General features: G+C 48.6%; 1 protein-coding gene across 7 annotated transcripts in view; it reads left to right on the forward strand.

Moving 5' to 3' along the window:
- Nucleotides 1–21,419, forward strand: part of MTCL1 (microtubule crosslinking factor 1) — a 111,579-nt gene that overhangs the window by 85,932 nt on the left and 4,228 nt on the right. For 6 of the 7 annotated variants that reach the window (XM_043443787.1, XM_043443791.1, XM_043443788.1 and 3 more), the window contains 5 exons: nt 6,779–6,946; nt 10,626–10,880; nt 15,549–15,845; nt 17,380–17,411; nt 18,539–19,991. In XM_043443787.1, the coding sequence (XP_043299722.1) occupies nt 6,779–6,946; nt 10,626–10,880; nt 15,549–15,845; nt 17,380–17,411; nt 18,539–19,991 (2,205 nt within the window). The remainder of the gene's footprint in view (nt 1–6,778; nt 6,947–10,625; nt 10,881–15,548; nt 15,846–17,379; nt 17,412–18,538; nt 19,992–21,419) is intronic. The other variant, XM_043443789.1, reaches the window with a different exon arrangement.

A 21,419-nucleotide genomic window follows, 5' to 3' on the forward strand; every position in this document is an offset into this window, starting at 1 on the left:
CCCCTTGAGCTGCACCCGCCTCAGAAACTCCGAGGGCCTCCCAAGGCAATAAGCGGAGTGGGAAATGTGGCCTGACTTCTTTCCCAAGGATAAATTAGCAGGGGACAAAATTTCCCAGACCTTGCCTTGTGTCACAGTGAACAGTCTCACAGCTGAACAGGGTGGATGGCAACATTTATCATGTCAAAGGAGGTTAAAAAAAATTGCATGTATCAAGTCAACGTTGGAAATACTTCATTAAAAACCATCAGATTGGAAAATGTTTGGCTCTGTGAACATTCCGCACAGACTGACGAGGCAGCAGGGACCCACCTGTCCTGGAGGCAGTGAGCACTTCAGAGTTCGCCCAGCCTTCTGCAGGGCCCCAGGCTGGGGACAAGCACCAAGACACCTGTGACTGTGTTGAGCTTCTGAGGCCAGCACTACTACAGCCAAGTATGCCTTTGATAGTTAGTAGTAATTCCTGAAATCAGGTTTTTAAACACAGGGTGGTTAATAGTGCCGGAAGTATGACCCTGGGGTTCCAGTCTTCCCAGAACTGGATTAAGTCATTAAAAGAGAAGTTACTTTTTCATTCAGGGATGTGACATAATACTTTTTGTTAAAGTATCTAAGTGTTAAATGTGGAGTGGGCAATCTAATGCAATTATGAAAAAGTGAAAATGTGTAGTCGCCCAGTTGTGTCCGACTCTTTGCAACTCCATGGACTATAGCCTGCTAGCTCCTCAGTCCATGGAATTCTCCAGGCAAGAATATGGGAGTGGGTTGCCATGTCCTTTTCCAGAGGATCTTCCTAACCCAGGGATCGAACCCAGGTCTCTTGCATTGCAGGCAGATCATTTACCATTTACTATGTTTCATGTTCAGATCTTCAAGTCTTCAATTGCCACTGGTCCCTGAGGGCCCTCCTCAGGATCCAGCCTGAGGACTGGGGGCAATCTGCTCCCTGGGCCTTTGTCACTGACCTGGGACTCGGAGGCCCCCAGCTCAAAGCCAGTCTTTCCCTGTAGACAGAGTGCCTTTGACTCCAGGGCCTCCTGGGCCTGCATTCACCTGGTGCCCAGCAGCCTACTCGCTGACAGCCTGTTCTTTCTACTCTGCCCAAGATACAGAAACTTCCAGAAACAGCACTTCCACACATCTGATTTTACTTTTTAAATATGAAGGCACTCCTCTTGAGCCTTGATAGCTTTTATGTTTCACTTTTGTATGTTGTACCAGATTCATTTCACAGAATGAGGCAGGCAACTCTGTGAAAATAAGCAGACCAGAGTTTATGATTAGGAAATACTTTATTTTTGCTCCTGTTACTGTGAAAGTAGCACGTGTTCAGGGCGTGGAAAGTCACAAGTAAGAAAACATTCCTGAGGAAATACTCTCAGCCCCAGCTCCACCTCCCCGACCTACCTGTGGCTGGCAGGTAGTTTGTGACACACCTTTCTGAGTGTTGTGGCACAAGCTCTGATACACTAATGAGCTTGCCAGTAATCAGTTCATTTTTCCCATCTGGTCACTTGACTTCCATCACACTTGTCCTGGTTTCTTTGACGCCTTTGGCGACAGTTCTGGGTCTATAACTTGTTCAATCTGCGTCCATTTGTCCTCTCACACACCCACCTTTACTCTTCCGAGGCCCTCAGTGAAAATGATGGGAGACCTGCAGGCATGGAGTCCTCCTGGTCCAGGTCACCCAGTGTATTTGCAGCCGGTGGACACGTGAGTTCTGTCCATAGACGAGTCCGTCATCTCTGCAAGCTTCCATCAGAGATTATATTTTCACAGCCAGTCTTTAATGACTCATTCTCCTTTATCTGTGGGGGATAACGGTTTTAGAAAAGAATCTTTAATCTGTATGCAATAATGAAGGTAAAAATGACAAATGGCTTATTTGTTAAAATGTTGCTGGATTAAAATGTTGTAGGGTTCCTAGGTGGCGCAGTGGTAAAGACTCTGCCTGCCAATGCAGGAGATAGAAGAGATGCAGGTTCGATCCCTGGGTCAGGAAGATCCCCTGAAGTAGGAAATGGCTATCCACGGCAGTGTTCTTGTCTGGAGAATCCCATGGACAGAGGAGCCTGGTGGGCTATAGTCTCTGGGGTTGCAGTTGGACGTGACTAAGAGACCAAGCGCACACAGACATGTAGAGATAATCTCAGTGAAGGATGACTTGGCGCCCCTGCTGGTGAGGGAGTTACTTTTACTGAACCTGCAAGAGGCCCCCCTCTTTATATGTATCAAATAGGAACTATGCATGGGTGTGTATGTGGAAGTGGGCGGGGGGTGGTCAGGGCAGCCAACCACAGCATTCCAGGACTCTGCCTAAGTGAGTATGAGGCAGAGGCCAGCACCTCTATTTTTTTTTTCCCAGCATCTCTATTTTGTGATTGACTTTTTGTGGGTCAGCCTGTAGCAGCAGGTCAGTACCTCTGTTCAAATTTTAGATTACACCCATCTCCAAAGTCAGTGGCTCTGATGCAGCAGAGTGGTTGATGTTAAGTGTAGCTCTTTCACAGAATTACTTATGTGCATGTCTTAGAAATCTTAAGCAAAAGTGAGTCTGTAAAATAGCTGGTGTTGCCTCACCAACCGGTCTGCTACCTTTCGATAAACTTCTATTTCTATTAACATGTGTCCTATAATTGGATAGGGCTTCCCTGATAGCTCAGTTGGTAAAGAATCCGCCTGCAATGCAGGAGACCCTGGTTTGATTCCTGGGTCAGGAAGATCTGCTGGAGAAGGGACAGGCTACCCACTCCAGTACTCTTAGGCGTCCCTTGTGGCTTAGCTGGTAAAGAATCTGCCTGCAATGCAGGACACCTGGGTTCTATCCCTGGGTTGGGAAGATCCCCTGGAGAAGGAAAAGGCTACCCACTCCAGTATTCTGGCCTAGAGAATTCCATGGACTCTATAGTCCATGGGGTCTCAAAGAGTCAGACACGACTGAGTGACTTTCACTTATAATTGGATAACAGTCCTATTTGGTCAAAGCCCAACCTGTTATTTTAACACTTTATAGCACAAACTCCTGATGCCTACTGGGGGGTTATTCAAGCTTGAAAGGGCTGAAATGCCCTTAGAATTGAGAAGGAAATTGTGGAAACATTTTATCCTGCTTCTTTGTAAGAAGACCAATAAGCTGATCTTAAAGAAATTGGGAAGTTGGCCTTTTTAATTATAATTGCCCATACTTACCAGAAGGGCTTCCCTGGGGGCTCAGAGGGTAAGGCGTCTGCCTGCAATGCAGAAGACCTGGGTTTGATCCCCAGGTCAGGAAGATCCCGTGGAGAAGGAAATGGCAACCCACTCCAGTACTCTTGCCTGGAAAATGCCATGGAGGGAGGAGCCTGGTAGGCTACAGTCAATGGGATCTCAAAGAGTCGTACACAACTGAGCAATTTCACTTTTTGTATACTTACCAGATATATAAGTTAAAAGGTTGTAGAGCTCAGCCACCTGGCACAGAAGATTCTGAGAGCTCTGTATCTAAGAAGACTTTCACCTGAAGACCTAGTCTTGATTCCATCTTTGACTTGATTTGGGTCTTTCTACCAAAAATATAGCCCAGCAAACAGCCACCACTGGGAGAAGTGAGAAGAGTAACTTCTAGGTGTTCTTTCAGGAGGGCTACTGTTATTTCCGTCGACGTGGGGGATGGAATTTGCTTCACAGAGATGAGCCGTCTTTGTTTATTTTCGGCTGTGCTGGATCTTCATTGCAGCAAGGAGTTGTGGTTGCTTGGGCTTCTCGTTGCAGTGGCTGCTCATGTGGAGCGCAGGCTGTAGGCGTGCGGGCTTCAGCAGTGGGAGCACTCAGGCGCAGTAGTTGCAGTTCACAGGCACAGTAGTTGTGGCACATAGGCTTAAATGCTCTGCGACCTGTGAAACCTTCCTGGAACCAGGCATCAAACCCATGTGTCCTGTATTGGTGGGCGTATTCTTAACTACTAGACCCCTAGAGAAGCCCTACATTAGCTATCTTTAAAATTAAGGCATGGGCAGGGTTATGATGCCAGAATTCACATATGCTGGCGGGCTTGTCCAGTCTTGGGTAGCACAGGCAGACCTGGACTGCAGTCAGGCTCCACACTTCCTCACAGCCAGACAGGTCCCCTGTTGCTGTGGGTCCTCCCCTGTGACAAGGGCACGTGCCAGTGTGCACTTAGGCTCGATGTGAGATGCAAGCACTGTCCTGTAGGTGAAGGATCAACACCCCTGGCCCACTGGGTGTTAGTTACTGGTGTTAGTTAACACCACTTAGTGTTAGTTACCATCACTGGCTTTGTGTGTGTGTGACAGTCAGTTGGAAGGATCAGTGCCTGTCTATGGCTCATTCTGGGTCTTCAGAAGTTTTCTCTTGGACATAGTTCTTGCCGTTGTTCTCCAGTGGCAGAACTAGGTTGGCTGCATGCCAGGCCACACGCTGCGCCCAGGTGACTATGGTAACAGGGACCAATAGCATCAATTCTCTGGGCTCTTGTCCCCTTTGGCCACCTTCACCCCAAAGCAAGTTTGAGCTTATCCCATGATGATTAAATATAATACTGATATAACAGGACATTATGTTGATTGCTGTGGCCCAAATGTGCATGAAAACATTAAGGCTTGATTTTATTTAATCTGGTATCTATTAATGCCAAAAAGTACTTACTTCCAGCAGAAGCAAAATTTCAATCTGCAAAAGGACAGTCATGTGAACCCTGCTTTCAAGGAGCACAAAGTTCTGGTCCTGATGTCACAGTTGTTTGTTAGAGAAGAACCCCAAAGCTGATCACATACATGACTTGGGGTTCATAGGAAGGTATTGATCACATGTGATTTATTATGTGGTTTTCTGCTTTTTCTTTAATAAAACAGAGACAACTGCTCCAAAGTTTGGATTAAGAATTATTATGGTGATTTTATTCTTAAAATAGTTTGACTTGAAAAGTAGTGATTTTTTAAAAATCTAAAATCCAATGATGAAAAATCAAATCTACCATAAAATAAACATAATTTTTTAGCAAACAAATCCTATACTTAGGAAGATGTATATTTGTGAAAAGACTGCTGTAACACCGCACTCACTCGTACTTACAGCTTTTAAATACTTTTGGTATAGAGTTTAAAGAAACTTCTGCATTGATTACAGTTTCACACATTTTATGAGTATCTCGTTGAGAACAGTGGTAATTTACTTAATTCTGATGGTTGGAAAGAACATACAGGATTTTTAGAAGGTTTTCTATTTGCCAAGTTTTGCAGATGTTAACTGAATTGTACTCTCAGTGCCTCTTAGAGCTGTTAAAAGTGAAAACTGGTTTTCATGGCGAGGAAAATCAAGCAGCAATAAATGCTAACAGACCTTTCCACCTGACCAAAAGTCTACTGTATCTAATACTAAAACTTTTCATATAAATTATGGAGAAAACTATGGTGTTTTCAGTGATAAAGCTCATGTTGAGGAATTTCTTTTCTACATCCAAACATATATCCAAACATATATCCTCATAAATTCTTCCCACGCATGGCTAACCATTTTTGCACATGTACACGTGTGTTTCATGGATTGACTAGATGGTTTTAGAAGCATGATTGTCTCTCAAACTGAGGAGAGAGAGAGAGGGCTGCTGGGCATGCCGATCCCAGGCTCGCTGCCCTGGGACGGGAGGTTTACCGAGGGGGAATTCTTCTGAGCATGAGGGGCTCTGTCTTCCCATGTTACAGACAGCCTGCCTCCAGCAAGACTGAGAGAGCTTTTAAGTCCTCCTGCCTCATAAATATACCAAAGAGGACTGCCTTGAGACCATTCAGGGAGCTAGCAATGGGCTTTAGGTGTTTTCCATATGGTTTCTAGAGATGGGCTCATGTGGCTTTTATTATCCAGGTACTATCATTGGTTCAGGGTGTATTAATTCATTTGGACAAACCTTCTGATATAATGCCCATGCCGAAGCATACTGAGATAGCAGTCATGGTTTTGAAATGTGTGTTCATAGAACCTAGATAGGTATTAATGGAAAATACAAAATCTTTTAAGTTAGGTAGAGCAGGTTAGTAATAAGAATCCATTCTTCATTTATCAGACCTGTTTGCATACTTCCCATGGATCTGAGCACCAGAAATGTGGGAGGTGGTCAGCCTTTGACAACTTGGGAGGTGGGGGGACAGGGGAGGCACAGGATAAACACATAGGTACAGTAGTTATTCCTGCCATTAGTGAGCAGAAAAGAGATTCTGGGCAGTGACTGTATTTCGAGGGACCACGAGTAAGCCTTCACCAACATGTTAAGCCTTTACTTTTGGTAAAGTAGTAAACTGTTAGACCTAAAAGTCACCCCCACCCCATGACTCTGTTTGTCACATATATGACCTCTTCGTAACTACAAGTTGGAGACTAACCACCACGTTGATGAGATACACAAGCCCTTTATTAATTCCCTTTTGGTTCAACAGCTAGCACTCAAGTGACAGCACACAGAGGTGAGTTTATCTCATTACTCCTGTTGTCAACCAGAGCTGTGAGGTCTGAAGTCACACAGAGCATCCTAGCAGCCCTAGCTCGGCTCCCCTGGCCTCCCTCAGCTTCTTCCCATCTCTGTTCCAGGTGTCCGTGGTGCCAGCCTCCTCATCCAAGGACCCCTTAGCAGCATCGGCCTGGTGGCCCTCGAGCAGCCAGGGGGCCCAATATCCCCCTAACTGTGCAGATTCCCACCACAGCCCCGTACCAGCCCCCCTCCCCTGCTGGCCAGGCCCCTGTCCTCACCCTCCTGAGATGCAGAGCCGCCTTCGTGTCCCCGCAGGTGGCGGAGACCCAGCCGCTGTTCTGCGCGCTCAAGGCGCTGCTCGAGGAACTGCGTGCTGAGCTGCGGGAGGACGCGCGCGCACGCCAGCGGCTGCAGCAGCAATACGCGGGCGACAAGGCCTCCTGGGATGTCGAGTGGGCCGCGCTCACGTGCCGCCTGGAGCAGGTACGGCCCGGGCTCCTCTCTGACTGCGGGGAGGGTCTGGATCCCAGAGCCTGGCTGGGAAAGGGGCTAGGAGAAACCCACAGCAATGGCCTCGGGTACCTGGGAAGTCGCCCGCCTTCCTGCGGTGCCATTCTTCCCTCTTCTTCCCTCTCCCAAGGTGTGAAACACGGCCCCCACCCCGCAGTGTTTCAAAAGCAGCATCTGTTTCCCTATTCTGTGTAGAACAAGGTTGTCTTTCTTTTTTATTATCCAGTTTATTTAAACTAAAAGCATAAGAGTTCACCCATTCCCTAACCACTTCCCCCTGGCAGCTCCTAATCTGTTCAGTGTATCTATGAGCTTGGTTTCATCTGTTTACTTATAGATTCCACATCTATTTGTGATCACGCAGTATTTAGCTGTTTCTCTGACTTCAGTTAGCGTAATGCCCTTGAGCTCCACCCGATGTTGCTGCAAATAGCATGATTTCGTTCCTTTTCGTGACTGAGTAGTACTCCATTATATATATGTACCACATCCTTACCCATTCATTCATCCATGAACATTTTCGTTGCTTCTGTAAATGGTGCTGCTGCGAACACGGAGGTACAGGTGTCCTTTCGCCTGAGTGTTTTCTTTTTCTTCAGACAACAGGTACATGAAAAAATGCTGTTATTAATCCTCAGGGAAATGCAAATCAAAGCCACAATGAGCTGTCACCTCACAGCTGTTGGAGTGGCTCTTATCAGAAAGACTAGAAATAGCGAGTGTTGGTGGGGAGAAAGGAGCAAGGATGTCCTTAGTGCCACCGAAGCCTGACCAGCATGAAATGGTGATCAGAATGCACGGCCATCATTCAGACAGAAGCAAAGAAAAGGCAGATTGTGGTTTTGTTGTCTCTAAAAAAAAAAAGCAAATGAATGCTTTCCGTTAGATTTCTCCCAGTGCTGGGAAGACCTTGTAGACCTTCCACTACACATGCCCTAGAAGTCTGATGAGTCATGCTGTCCTTATTCACACGGGAGAAGTGAAGGCCTGGAGGAAGCGTGTTGTCACAGACTGCAGAGGCTTCACTGAGAGTGGAGACGAGAGCACAGGGTCTCGGAGACTTAAGACCACGGCCCTGGTCGTTAAGATCAGGCTGCACTGGAAATGCTGTGTGCTTTCTCCCTGGAAACCTTTGAAAGTGGTCACTTCCTGCATGATATCTGCTTGCTCAGACTGTTTCTCTGCTGTCTCCCCACCGCCCCTGCCGCCCCCCGCCCCCATCATGCTGCACCATCTCAGATGATCTCTTTTCTGGGCAGACTGTAATCAAGATTTTGTATCAGTTGGCCCTGTCACGAGAGAAAAAAAAAACCTTGCCTGAAACGAAGACATCTTCCGAATAGTCTTGATAAAAGCTGAGAGGGCCTGTCCTGTCAGAAGACGACAGCTCCCACAGTGCCCACAGGTTCACCTGCTGCCTGGCCCACGGGGGCAGAAGTGCCAGGCCCTGGAGGGGCCGCGGTTCAGCCGCCTCTGCAGGGGCAGCAGCAAAGCACAGCCAGACCAGAGCTCCCAGCCAGGCTGGGCAAGGATGCAGCTGCTGACCCGGTTATGAATCCTGCCGACTGCCTGGTAGGAGCTTCTTACTAGATATTCTGTTTATCTTAGTTCACAGCCTGAAGAGCCAGCAGTGGAGGGGAAATGAGTAAGGACATTCTGATGAGCTGCCTTTAAGCTTACTTTAAAAATATGTTTATGGGGGAAACAGCTAAATATTTTCAGAAATGTAAGCATAGCCAAAAAGAGGAGGCATAATCTTTGACGTGAGCCAACTTCAAAATATTTCATCTTTGTTTTAGAGGAACCTGCTATCCACCCACACATTTGCTACAAATAAAGCCTCAGGGATAATCACTAAGCACCAAGAAGTAAGGCTAGGACTTCAAACCTAGAAGCCAAGTGGTAATAGATTTCATGGTAAAGATTTCATCTTCTGTCCCCAAACTGTTTTAAGAGTTTCTCAAACATTTGTGGCCCAAGAACAATGAACATGAGCTGATGCTAGTACATTTATAATAATGCCATCTTTGCCCATTTATATTTAAATGCAAAACAGCTAAGTTCTACACAGGGGGAAATATTTTCTCTCAGTGGAGGCCATGTTGTGTCAATCCCCAAATCTAATTCCTTCAACTGACTCCTGAGTCAGAGCTTGCTTTGCCAGGGATCCCCCAACAGAAAAGACAGATCCTTAGGGGGTTCTCAGTACAGTGGGAGAGCAGACAAGGGCCAGTTAGTAACAGAATGATTAAGTGCCCTGCCAGACCTGTACACAGGCTCCCGGGAATGGGAGTGTGCAGGGCACACACCTCAGTCTGCAGGCTCAGGGCAGGGTTGTTTGTTAAAGTCCTGCTTAGAATGAATCTTGGAGGATGAACAGGAGTGGCTACATGGAAAAGGAGAGAAAGGGACATCATGAAGACAGGAGCACGGCACACCCGAGCAGCTGCACCTCACCATGTATGAGTGGAAAGAAGAATGTTCAAGGAATCAAAACACTGATCCTGATTTCATCATGGAAGTAAAGCATTTTGACCTGCATTTTTAAGAAGTTATTCTGATACAGAGGTAGAGAATAGATTAACATGGGGCCATGCCTAGACTTCAGGGATCTGCTTATCTAGAGTAGGAAAAAGGGTATATCTTTGTGTTCATGAATCTTGCACAGCCTGTGAAATTTATCACATTCACCAACAACAGTATACCGCCAGTTCCCTCCTCCTGTCCCTTGCACTGTTGTCAGTTCACTTCTACACATTTTGTAAACACACAATATGCTGCAACTATTTTTACCTTGGATACTCAGCATCTAAGCAGTATCTAAAGCAATTAAAAGTAGAAAATGAGTTATATTTGTATTTAGGATTTCCAGTCATTTCCAGTATTTTTCTTTTGTGCAGATCAAAGTGTTTGCTGGTATATCATTCCTTCTGCCCGAAAACTTCCTCTATCATTTCTTGAAATGCAGGTCTGCTGACAGTAATTTTTAAGTTTCCCTTTGTTGAAAAACCTTCCCCCGCCGCCCCTGTATTTTTGAAAGATGTTGCTGAATACAGACTTCTGGTGAGGTCGACATTTCCTCCTCCAGCCCTTTCAGTGTTACTCCACTGTCCCCTGACTTGCATAGTTTCCAAGGAGAGGTCTGCTGTCATTCCCATCTTTGTGCCTCCATGGGTGGGGTTTTTTTTCTGTCTGCCTCCAAGTTTTCTCTTTGATTTTCAGCAGTGTGCATGTGGTGTCTAGATGGGAGTTCTTTTGCTTGCTTGATTTTGGTCTTCAACCTCCTGGGTGCTTGATGTGTGTTTATTGTAGACTGCTAGGTTCCACAGAGGAGTGAAGGACGTAGGCATAGACATGTGCCTTCCCTTCAAGGAGCTGCACAGAACAGGCAGGAGACGTGGTGACTCGGAGTCTGCAAGGGGATTGAGGAGTGGACTGTGGGAAGCTGGGTGGATTCTCTGATTCACCTCTGTGTGACTCTGTCAGATGTTCGTAATTAGGACTTTAAAGACGAAAATCGTTTCCTCTGTAAGCTTGGTCAGATTTTGATTTAAACACGATTCCAGGGATAATATGTGAATGTGCTGAGGTTTCCTTCACCTAATAATGTGAGACTGTCAGGGACTAAGTTCCCATGTCTTATCTTTGACAGCTGGAAGCAAAGAATGAGAAGAGCTTGGGAGACCCAGGCTCCTGCACCGACAGTAAAGGGGCCTTCAGGAAGGAGAGAGAGATGCAGCAGAAGCTGCTGGCGGACAGTCACAGGCTGGTCATGGACCTGCGCTGGCAGATCCACCACAGCGAGAAGAACTGGAACCGGGAGAAGGTGGAGCTTCTTGACCGCCTGGACCGGGAGCGCCAGGAGTGGGGGCGGCAGGAGAAGGAGCTGCTGTGGAGAATTGAACAGGTGAGGATGCGCCTAGGAGGAGTGGGGATGCCTGGCCTGGAAACCAGAGAACTCAGAGGGGAAACTGAAACAGCTCGGGGGTCTCTGCCATATCAGGCTGATCTCGGGGCTTCCAGAGGAAAAGGAAGAAATCCTAGAGGCTCCAGTGTTGGAGACCTAGGGTCAGCCCTCCTATGACACAGGTCTTTTCATGCAAAGTCGGTGGGTAACTTTACTCAATGTGTCCGGTTGGGGGTGGGGATAACTTTTTTAAGGTGTTAAAAGACTAAACTTGAAAGGCGAGGTTATTTCATATCTTAGAAAGTGATTTCTGCCAAAAAGCAAACTAGCTTTTAAGTCTGCCACTGAAGATGTGATCACAGTGACTGCTCCAGCTTGAATGGAATTGTTGTCCATTAGTGAAGAAACTGCTGAATTCAGTAGGAAGTCAGGCTGTTTGCACCTGCTGTGGATCTTGCAGAGCTGTGATTAGACAGGACAGAGTCAGGGGAGGTGACTGGTAGTTCATTATCTTCAGCTAAACAAACGATTCAAACACGCAGATGAGTTCAGTGGGAGAGGCGAGTTGTTTTTCTACAGATAATCATTCCCTGCCTTGCATCAGATGTAGGACAGTTTGCATAGCTGTGATCCTGCTTGAGTGGTGCACAAATTAAATTTCCACATGAAAACGATGAAAGACTGGGATTCTTTCCAGGCTGGGTTTTGACATAGCATACAATTTCAGCCTGTCACACTTATAAATTTCAGGTGGCCTCAAGGAAATGTATTAATCAGAAAATGAAAGCAGGAAAAATAACCTCATTATTCTTTTACAAATGCCCATGCTGTCTTTTGAAAAATGTGCTGTATTATTCCTGAGACATGGACCTCTGTTCTGCACGTGCAATGGCGAAGGTCCGTTTCTGCTCACTGGTGGGGAGGGAGGGAGAACTGAAAAGAACCAGGAGCTTTTGGCTGAAGAACCCCTGAGAAGCAGCAAGTGCATTTGCAGATAGAGAGGCCTGACGTCCTTCCTGGGTTCGGTTACTCACACAGCTGAGTCACCCAGACTGGTAGGTGATCTGGCTCATTTCAGAATTCCCCAGATTCTATCAAAGGAAGGTTGGCCACTTCCTGTTTGGCCTAGAATGTGACACTTGAGAAGACTCTCCTGTCTTAAACCCATGGTGTGCCTGTGCTCCATGCAGAGATCAGCTGTCGGGTGGGAGTCAGGGGGGAGAGGCAGCATGTACTCTGACAAAGTGCTCATAGATTCACCCAATATTAACTAGTGTCACAGCTCCTCCAGGCCCCTCCCTGGAGGGTCCCTCCTGGCCTCCCTCCAGGACCACTCCCTGTCTCTCCTGCACCCCAGCAAGACCATGGTCAACATCTCCTTTGCCCATCAGCTCTAGGCTCCTTGCTCTTGTCTTCTTGGCTGCATTATGGATATAACCTTGGATGTAAGTGAAGCAAATCTCTAAGGGCTTCATCTTACTTTGGGGAATGAAGGTAATTTCTAATAGAGGAAAAATTAGTAAGACGTCTGATGATGTTCACCTTTAAAGAGTTGATGTCCTGGGGATGAACAGCACTTTAAGACCGTCTTTGGGAAAGTGAGTGGGCAGGGGCTGAACCCCATTTCCAGCTTGTCACTACTGCCATGGTTCTACCACAGTGACAGCCTCAGAACTTTAGTCCTCCAGGTTAGCATGTTTGAGCAAATGGACTTGAGTGAGATGTGGGTTCTGGGTGTTCCTTCATCTGTTTCTGAAATCTGTGGTGGACCCCACATATTTGTACCCTGAGTTCACTGCTATTTTTAGAAGAGGGTTTGTTGATGCTTCAGATGTGCAGTTGTGGCTTTCAAAAATAAATCCAGCCCAGTATTTGACATTTTAAAAAATCACAGTACCCAATCCTGAAAATTAGGAAAAGCAGTTAAAGGCATTCTCTATAAAAGAGGAAACTGACTTGACGTGTGTAGTGTGTGTAGGTCTGTCAGTTATTGTTCGTTCATTTAACTTTTAGCTGCATGTTCCACAGATAAACTGGACATGCAGGCAAGCGCCCTTTATAACATATGCCCCTCGATATCTGACTACGTGGTGGGCCGTGTGACCTTGTCTGTGATGGCCTAGACAGATGGTGAGAGGAGTAACAGTAAATCCATTTTCCACTGCGAGAACACATGCTTCATACTTGTGCGGTGGCACTGAATTCCTACATGATTTCTGTGCCTCGTGAGGCGTTTTATGTGATGAATGACTGGAAATGTGGTAGAAGTCATTTAACACACACTGTCTATTGCATTGGCAGCTCGTCTCCGCCCAGACCTAACGGTGAGGGTTAACTTCTCTGGAGTTACATCACATTTCTCCTGTGAATCATCAGGTCCAAGTGAGCCTGCAGAGGCCCTAGGACTTGGTTCTGTTAAAAACCTGAAGGAAAAGCTCTAGAATCATTCTGTTACTCTTCTGGTGACTTCCTTACATTAGTTGCCTCTACAGCAAAAAAGGCTGTTCTATTAAAACCTGTGTACAAAGTAACCTTTTTTCCTGTGAACAGTTTGGGTAAGGGGACACTCTCAAGGGTGTTTTGCTGCCTGTATTATTTGAAGAAGTGAAGTCGCTCAGTCATGTCTCCTTGCAAACCCCATGGACTGTAGCCTTCCCAACTCCTCCATCCATGGGATAGTCCAGGCAAAAGTACTGGAGTGGGTTGCCATTTCCTTCTCCAGGGGATCTTCCTGACCCAAGGATCAGACCCAGGTCTTGCACATTATAGGCAGATGCTTTACCATCTGGGTGACCACAGAAGCCCCAAGGCACTGTTTGCTCTAGAAGTTGTTCTCCTGCAGGATTCTAAGTACAGTAGGTGCTGGTGGCTGGTCTGAAATGACTCTCCTAGGAAACCCTATCCTTTTAAGGGCCTTTTACTCTGTGACAGCGCTGCAGAGGCATCTTGGCAGCAGACACCTCCAGCTAAAACCACTCCAGTTCATTTTTAGGGAACCTAACACTTACCAGCTCTACTGCATGCTGCTCCTGGCTGCCCGGGTTTATTTTTGACACCCCGCTTTGCCAAGTGAGAATGTGCTGGTTCGTAGCTCCCCACTGTAGTCATTCTCCCCCTCTTCACACGCACCCTCCGTGCACATTTACAGTTTCAGATGTGATTTTAATCTTAATTCTGTGCCTGAAATAGCTTGGAGATGATATGTTGAAACTAAATCACACTGACATACATAGATGAATAATAAAAAGCTTTCCTTTTTTTTTTTTTTAAAGAAAGGATTTATGGCCTTTGAAAATGACAAAGGACTATGTCAGCGGGGTTGGTGGAGACAGCAGAGGGTTTTCAGCTGAGCGGATACCCAGGGTGACTTTGCTTGTTCCCTGATTCAACTGGGATCCTGCCTCAAAACTCCAACATTTAAGGTCTGGCTGCTTCCTCCTAAAACAAAGGTGATACCCATCTCAGAAATTAATGAGAAGTCCTTTGTCCCCATAGCTCCATATGGCTTTGTTCCCGGTGACATACTTGTGGCTGAAGGCTTGGGTTAGGACACAAGATGTAGTTTGTGACAGAGGCTTTGTTAAAACATAAACGAGAAAAAAAAAAAAAAACAAATGCGCTTCCAAGGGAAGGCTTACGGCCGCCATCGCAGCACCCTGCCATCCTTGGAGACGAGTCCAGAGGCGGGCACAGTGGAGCACGGGAGTGGATTCTGTGAATTTCCCTACTGCTTCAGGGGAGGCTGGGAGGGGAGCACAGGAGGAGAGGAGACAGTGCGGCCTGCATACGTGTCCCTGCCCGTCCCCGTGTTTCCATGGGCTCCTCCTGAAGGCCCCCCGCGCTGGGAAGAGATGAGGCATTCATCAGTGTGCCCAGGCCCAAGGACTCCCACAGGCCTGAGGGGAGCTGGTGGTAGTCCCACTGATGAACACGGACCTTTAGGGTGGGCCTGGCCCTGCAGTCCTCGAGCAGTCCCAGAGGGGAGGCACCCATCTAAGAGGTGGGGATACTGAGAGGACTAGCCACAATACAGCAGCTCCAGTCTCCCGTGGTTTCCACCACTGCTGCTGCTTACATTTACCAGGTCAGGGAAAAGTACAACTCCAGTCTTTGTGGCTCACATGTTACTTCTAGTCACACCAGATCTTTGTTACCTCTGTAGCTAAATCTTCATCCTCTCAAGCAAAGCGTGAGCTGTTTTCAACACCCAGTGGTTGTAACCCAGGCGATCAGGCGAGGTTTATATAGGACCCATTCCAAATGACTTGGACACCATGCTCTTGTTGTTGTTAGGAAACCTTGCTATTTAAGAAAACCAAATTCACCCCAGAAGTCTGCTGTCACTGATGGCTTTCCACTGAATGTGTCTTACATTCAGAAGGTAACTGCAAAAAGGTATTTCTAAATGTGTCATTTGGCAATGTTAGATTTTAAAAACAAATGTGTGATTTCCCATGAGAACAGCACTCAGTTACACATACAGTAACATATTCTCTACAGAAGGAGTTGACTTGCCTGTGGTTAATGCAGATGTTTCTAGTCCAGATAAAATTGTGATTTTTTTTTTTTAAAGCATTTATGGTGTTATTTTTGAAATTGACACCAGAACTTTAAGAACATAAGATGTCTCACTATCTTCAGGCTGCTTTCACTTTTAAAATCCTTCAGTTGCAGAAAGAAAACAGTCCCTGGAGAGGTGGCAGTTTCCTCTGTGATCAAGAGGAGGGGGATGCCCGCCCCTGTACCCACCCAGGGAGCCCTCGGGCGCCCTGCCCTGCGGGGATGTGGCCCTGTATGGACACAGACTCCAGTGCATTTGAGGACCGGCCGCTGTCCAAGCTGAAGGAATCGGACAGGTGCTCAGCACGGGAGAACCTCTACCTGGACACCTTGTCCCTGGACGATGAGTCAGAGGCGCCCCCGGCCCTCGGGCCCCAGAGGGAGTTCAGGAACTGCTTCTGTGAGGTCAGCCTGGGTTTGGGTCTAGTCACCTGCAGGACAGAGGGTGAGGGGTTGGGAAGCTGGCCGAGCGGCTGCATACTGTGGCCCTGAGGTTAGTAAAAGTGAACCTTCCATGATGTGAGCACTCTGGGGTGGTCCTGACCCCAGGCTCCCTGCTGCACTTGGCTGCTTATCTCAAGGTCAGAAATTCAGAGCCTGTGTCCCATGTGAATAGGAGTCTCAGGAGCAGGGGTTGTCCAGTGAAATCCAAGAGGAAAAAGATAATCCCAGAAGTGCAGAACTGCCAATTTCCTTAAAATTACAGCACAGTCACTGATTCCAGAAAACATACTAATAACAGAACAAAGTTTTGTTTTTTTTTAAAGAAAGTACTTCACATTGGAAGTAGCAAATGTCAGTAACCAATGACATACAATAAATACCTTCTTTATGCAAAGGGGAGAAAATCGAACACTAGAAAACTATGGAACTGAGATCAGTAAAGGGGAAAACTTAGCTCTGTGCAGAAATCCCTACAGGATGGCAGTGGGTTTTCCTGGTTAAAGACTGATTTTAAGAATCACTGCCTGTGAGCTGGTCTCACAGTGGCTGCACCTGTCATCTGACCTGTCCCACACGCTCAGCAGATGGGGGTGCCCGTCAGGCAGTGCTGCTGGAAGTAGGGACCTCCTCCTCCTCTGAACCCAGCAGAGGTGACATCACCAGCATGCCACCCCAGGGGACTCCAGCGGCCGTGTCCCGACCCCATGCTGACCACAGCAGTGGCCAGGGCTCTCTGGGGGATCCTTGAGGGGTTTGCTGGCTGGGGCCTCACTCCATCCGGACTGGGTCTGCATAAGGGTGTCCTTTGCTCAGAACCATGTATGCAGTTCTCTTCTTTAGCGGAGGTAAGTAGCTTTCCCAATGCCCAAGGGCGACGTTTAAACACCAAGAGCGCTCTACCTAAAGACGTCACACTGGCTTTTTTTTCTTTCATTTTTTATTGCAGTACAGTTGATATACAATGTTAAGTTGCAGGTGTATGATATAGAGGTTCAGATCTTAAAGGTTATACACTCCATTTACAGTTATTATAAAATACTGGCAGCATTCCCTGTGCCATACAGCATATCCTGTAGCTTGTTTATTTTCTATGTAGTGTCTGTGCCTTTCATGCTGACTTCTCTAGCCAGGCTGAGGCCAGGGGACATCTACCCCGACTTACCCTCCTCCGTCTCTCCCTCCCAACCCTCACTCCTCCTCTCTCACACATTGTCATTAATGAGGCAGCTCAGACACAGCAATGCCCTCTGAGAAACACAGAAGAGCTACTTTGGGACAAAGCTTAAAGCCAGTTTTGCTCACATAGGCCCTCCCTCGTGTCCCCTGGATTCTGGTGTCATTACTGAACTTCCAAGGGCTGAGGGGCAGAGGCACTCCTGGCCCAAACTTGGCTTCCACATACATTTTATGCTTTCCTAAGAGCAAAACAGACCCCTTAGCAGCCCCAAATCTGCCAGTACTGACTGATTCAGGTGAACTTATTTCTTCTTTATAGGAAGAAGAAAATCACAAGGGAAATCTTCAAAGGTAAGTTAAGGTTGATGAAATGACAGTAGACTACTGCAGGAAAAACCTCCTGGTCTTAAAAGTCTATAGTCACAGCAGTGCACCGTGACTGACTAAGTCAGTCAAAACTGACTTACCCAGAAGTTTTACTCTAAGTAGTTGCTTTATTACACGGTATTTTAGATGATTAACATCGAAAAAGCCAGTGCTGTGTTCATGTGTGTTAGTGTTGTGGTGAGAGCTGTGTATATAAGGGGATAACTGTGTTAAACGGTTTTTGAAAAGTTCATGGAAACCCCTCTCTTCTGATTTAAAGCCTGGAAAAAACTCCCTCTTGATACGCTATGAGACATTTTAGATTGACCATTTAGAAGCTCTCCTAGGAGGACTTATTACAGTATTTCCAAGAGTAATCCTTGAAGTAAATATAAAGTAGCTGGTGTTTGTAATCATTTTCTAGTAACCACATATGTATGTAATGGTGGGACATGTCTGGAAAGGCCCATATAAGCAAATCTGTTTAAATGGAGCAGAAGGCAGGGGGAGGAGTGAGCCCAGAGGGGACTGCTGTGTGAAATGGTGTTGATAACAGGCATGAGCCTGCTCACACCGTCCACTGCCCTTGGGAGACTGGGAGTGCTTTAGCCGATAGTGATGAGGCCAGCGGGTACAGGAGACGTCATTTGACAGTTACTTTGTGGTGGCCTCTCCTCTTCCCCACCACGCTGGTATCGGGGTTGGACTAGGACTGTGGTGCAGTCACATCTGCTCTAAGGCAGGGAACTCAGGAAACTCCTGCAGATTCAGCATCAAGGGTGCCTGTCAGTAAACGGAGAGGCCAGGCCACAACCAGGCTTCCCTGCCGCTGTAGGCTGAAACAGAACAGTGCAGAGGACACTTGGAGCTTAACTCCAACTACCCTGGAGCGCCATGCCCCTCCCAGTTTTGAAAGTCAGCTGGAGTAAAATCTGACCAGTCCAAGGCTCCTGCATCAATTCCAGAGCCGTAAGAGCCCAAAGGGTCAGCCCGGGCGGAGACTGTCAGGCCCAGCGCACACAGGCAGGCAGTGGGCTGCGCTGGGTTCGGGGTCGCGGGGCCGTGGCTCCCTAGCTGGTGACAGCTCACACCGCTCCTCCCGCCTTCCCCAGGGCCGTGTCTGTGTCCTCCATGTCTGAGTTCCAGCGCTTGATGGATGGCTCTCCCTTCCTGCCAGAGAAGGGCCTACCCCCCACCTGCAGCAAGGAGGACGTCACCCCACCCCTATCCCCTGATGACCTCAAGTACATCGAGGAGTTCAACAGCAAGAGCTGGGACGACAGGCCCCCAGACCCCTGGGCGGACAGGACCGAAGTCAGCACCGAACCTTTCTCCGACACCGCCTGGTACCTCACCACAAGCATCACCCTGACCACGGACACCGTGACCAACCCCGAGCACTGCCAGAAGCAGCCCCCGCGGAACCTCGTCTGTGCTGAGCAGGCTGGGGGGAGGGGGCTGCACAGCCCCCCTGCCATCCGGAGGCTGGATGGCATTGTGGCAGGGGTCGGCGAAAGCAGGGCCCGAGGGGGCCCCGGGGATGCCAAGGGGGGCCCTTCTGAACATGTGCTCAGCAGGTGGCCCTGTGCCCCCTCCAGGCACCCCCGAAACTACACGGAGGGGGGGCTCCGGCCCCTCGACAGCACCCTCAGCTTCTCCTCCCCGCTGCACAGCCTGGAGCTGCCCAGAAACCTGAGTGACGACATGAAGGAGGTAGCCTTCTCGGTCAGGAGCACCGCCTGCTCCAGCCCTGGAGAGCCTCTGGTTAGGGACATAGCCTGCCAGACTAATGGGTCCCGGACGACAGGGACACAGACCATCCAGACCATCAGTGTTGGCCTACAGACGGAAGCCCTGCGGGGCAGCCCACACAAGTGTCTCACACCCAAGGCAGGAGGTGGCGCCACGCCCGCGTCCTCTCCCTCCCGCGGCCTCAGGAACAGGCAGGTGGCCCCTGCCATTGAGAAGGTGCAGGCCAAATTTGAACGCACATGCTGCTCCCCCAAGTACGGGTCTCCCAAGCTGCAGCGGAAGCCCCTCCCCAGAATGGACCAGTCGAGTAGCAGGGCCTCCCCAGGGCTGGCTCAGAAGGGGTGCGGCGAGTCAGCCTGGGCCCGCTCCACCACCACACGCGAGAGCCCCGTGCACACCGCCATGAACGACGGCCTCTCCAGCCTCTTCAGCATCATCGATCACAGCCCCGTGGTGCAGGACCCCTTCCAGAAGGGGGTGCGGACTGCGAGTCGGTCTCGCTCAGCCGAGCCCCGGCCGGAGTTGGGTCCAGGCCAAGACACCAGCCCCAGCTCCCGGGGCCGCTCACCCAGCCCCATCGGCGGCTCAGAGACATGCAGGGAGGAGGGGGGAGAGGGCACGCCCTTGAGGCAGGACTTATCCGCTCCCCCTGGCTACACACTCACCGAGAACGTGGCCCGGATCCTCCACAGGAAGCTGCTGGAACATGCCTTAAAGGAGGAGCGGAGGCAGGCTGCCCACAGCCCCACAAACATCGGCAGCGACAACCACCTGGGAGAAACGGCAGTCAAGGCCGAGCCAGGGTCCATCGAGGTAATGGAGGTTCAGTCTTCCCCTTACTATGCCCCCACCCCTGGTCTTTCTCAGTGCGGGCAAGGGGGACCCTGGGGCTGTGTACCAGGTCACCTGAGTTCAGGAGGGTGTTGGGAGGACAGAATAAGCAAGAACACAAGCCCTGAGCTGCTGCTGCTTAGAAGAGAAACTCATCTTACCACTTTCAGTGATCCTCTGAAGACAAGGAGATGGTGTTCTTTAAGTAGCTCAGGGACCGACTCGGGTCCTCTTCTCTGGCTCAGTGACCCATGGTTGTCTGTTCATCTGGGCTTTTCACCTGAGGTCTTGCTTGCCCTCTTTCTGTATGAGTTTGTGTCCTGGGATCGTGTGCGCACAGCATCAGGCTTGCTGCTCCAGCTGTGTGGATGAGAGGTTTTGACAGGGTGGACACAGGACACCTCCCGTCAGACCTACAAGAAGAATGTGTGGATAACAGTGTTGACTTAAGTGCAGAGAGCACGCTTATGTCTCACATATCCCGTTACCTTCTCTGTGTGCAAGAGTTCTCTGAGCAGTAAAACCAGGTGAGACGAATGGATAAGGTCAACAGTATGCCTTCACACAACTAGATTACTGTCAATATCCCCCTTACACCTCACCTACTGTTATGCTACCTATGACCACACATTAAATATTATCACACATTACTATTATCATCATTATATGCCCCTATATGCCCCTAAGATTATTCACGATTCCACATGTGGTATAACTGGACCACACCACTTAAAATTAAAAATCAATTCCTGTTTCTGCGGCAGGAATGAGCAAAACAAAGTCAGATGATAATGCCAGGCATCAAAATAGTGGGGCTGGAGGACATATCCAGCTCTTGGTCAGACACCCTTGTGTGTAGACCCACTAGGAAGCCAGATGCAAAACCTCCCCAGCAGTGGAGTCCAGACCCCCGTGGGCATTCTCCAGGTCAGGCAGTCAGCCGATGGCAAAGGTGAGACAGAGAGACACCCTCTGGCTCCCTGGCTGCTCCCTCCCAAGGCCCTGCAGCTCAGCTGCACAAGTGAGGAGAGGAAAGCTGAGGAGGGGAAGAGGTGTACTTCTGTGTCACCTGAGCCCCCTGCCATCCACCCATCCCACAGAGGGATAAGTAATGTGCGGCTTCCCACTGTAATTCAAAACACAGAGTTAAATCTGAAGTAGATGAAACCATGTGAAATTGCCAGTGACCTTCAGAAGGGCAATGCTCTGTGGTTCACCCTAATATTGATCGTCTGGGGCCCATGCCTGTCAAAGGTACGTGGTTGCGGGAAAGCTGCCGGTGTGCTCTGAGGCGGCGGCTGCCTGTGCTCAGGTGACAGGTGGTGCCTTCTGTCACCCCACCCTTCCCACAGCGGGGCTAAACCACCCTCAGGTAAGTGTTTTGCTGCTGCAGGGGATCTAGTAGGGAGA

This window comes from Cervus canadensis, chromosome 23, assembly GCF_019320065.1.
Source record: "Cervus canadensis isolate Bull #8, Minnesota chromosome 23, ASM1932006v1, whole genome shotgun sequence".
Classification (NCBI taxonomy): Eukaryota; Metazoa; Chordata; class Mammalia; order Artiodactyla; family Cervidae; genus Cervus; species Cervus canadensis.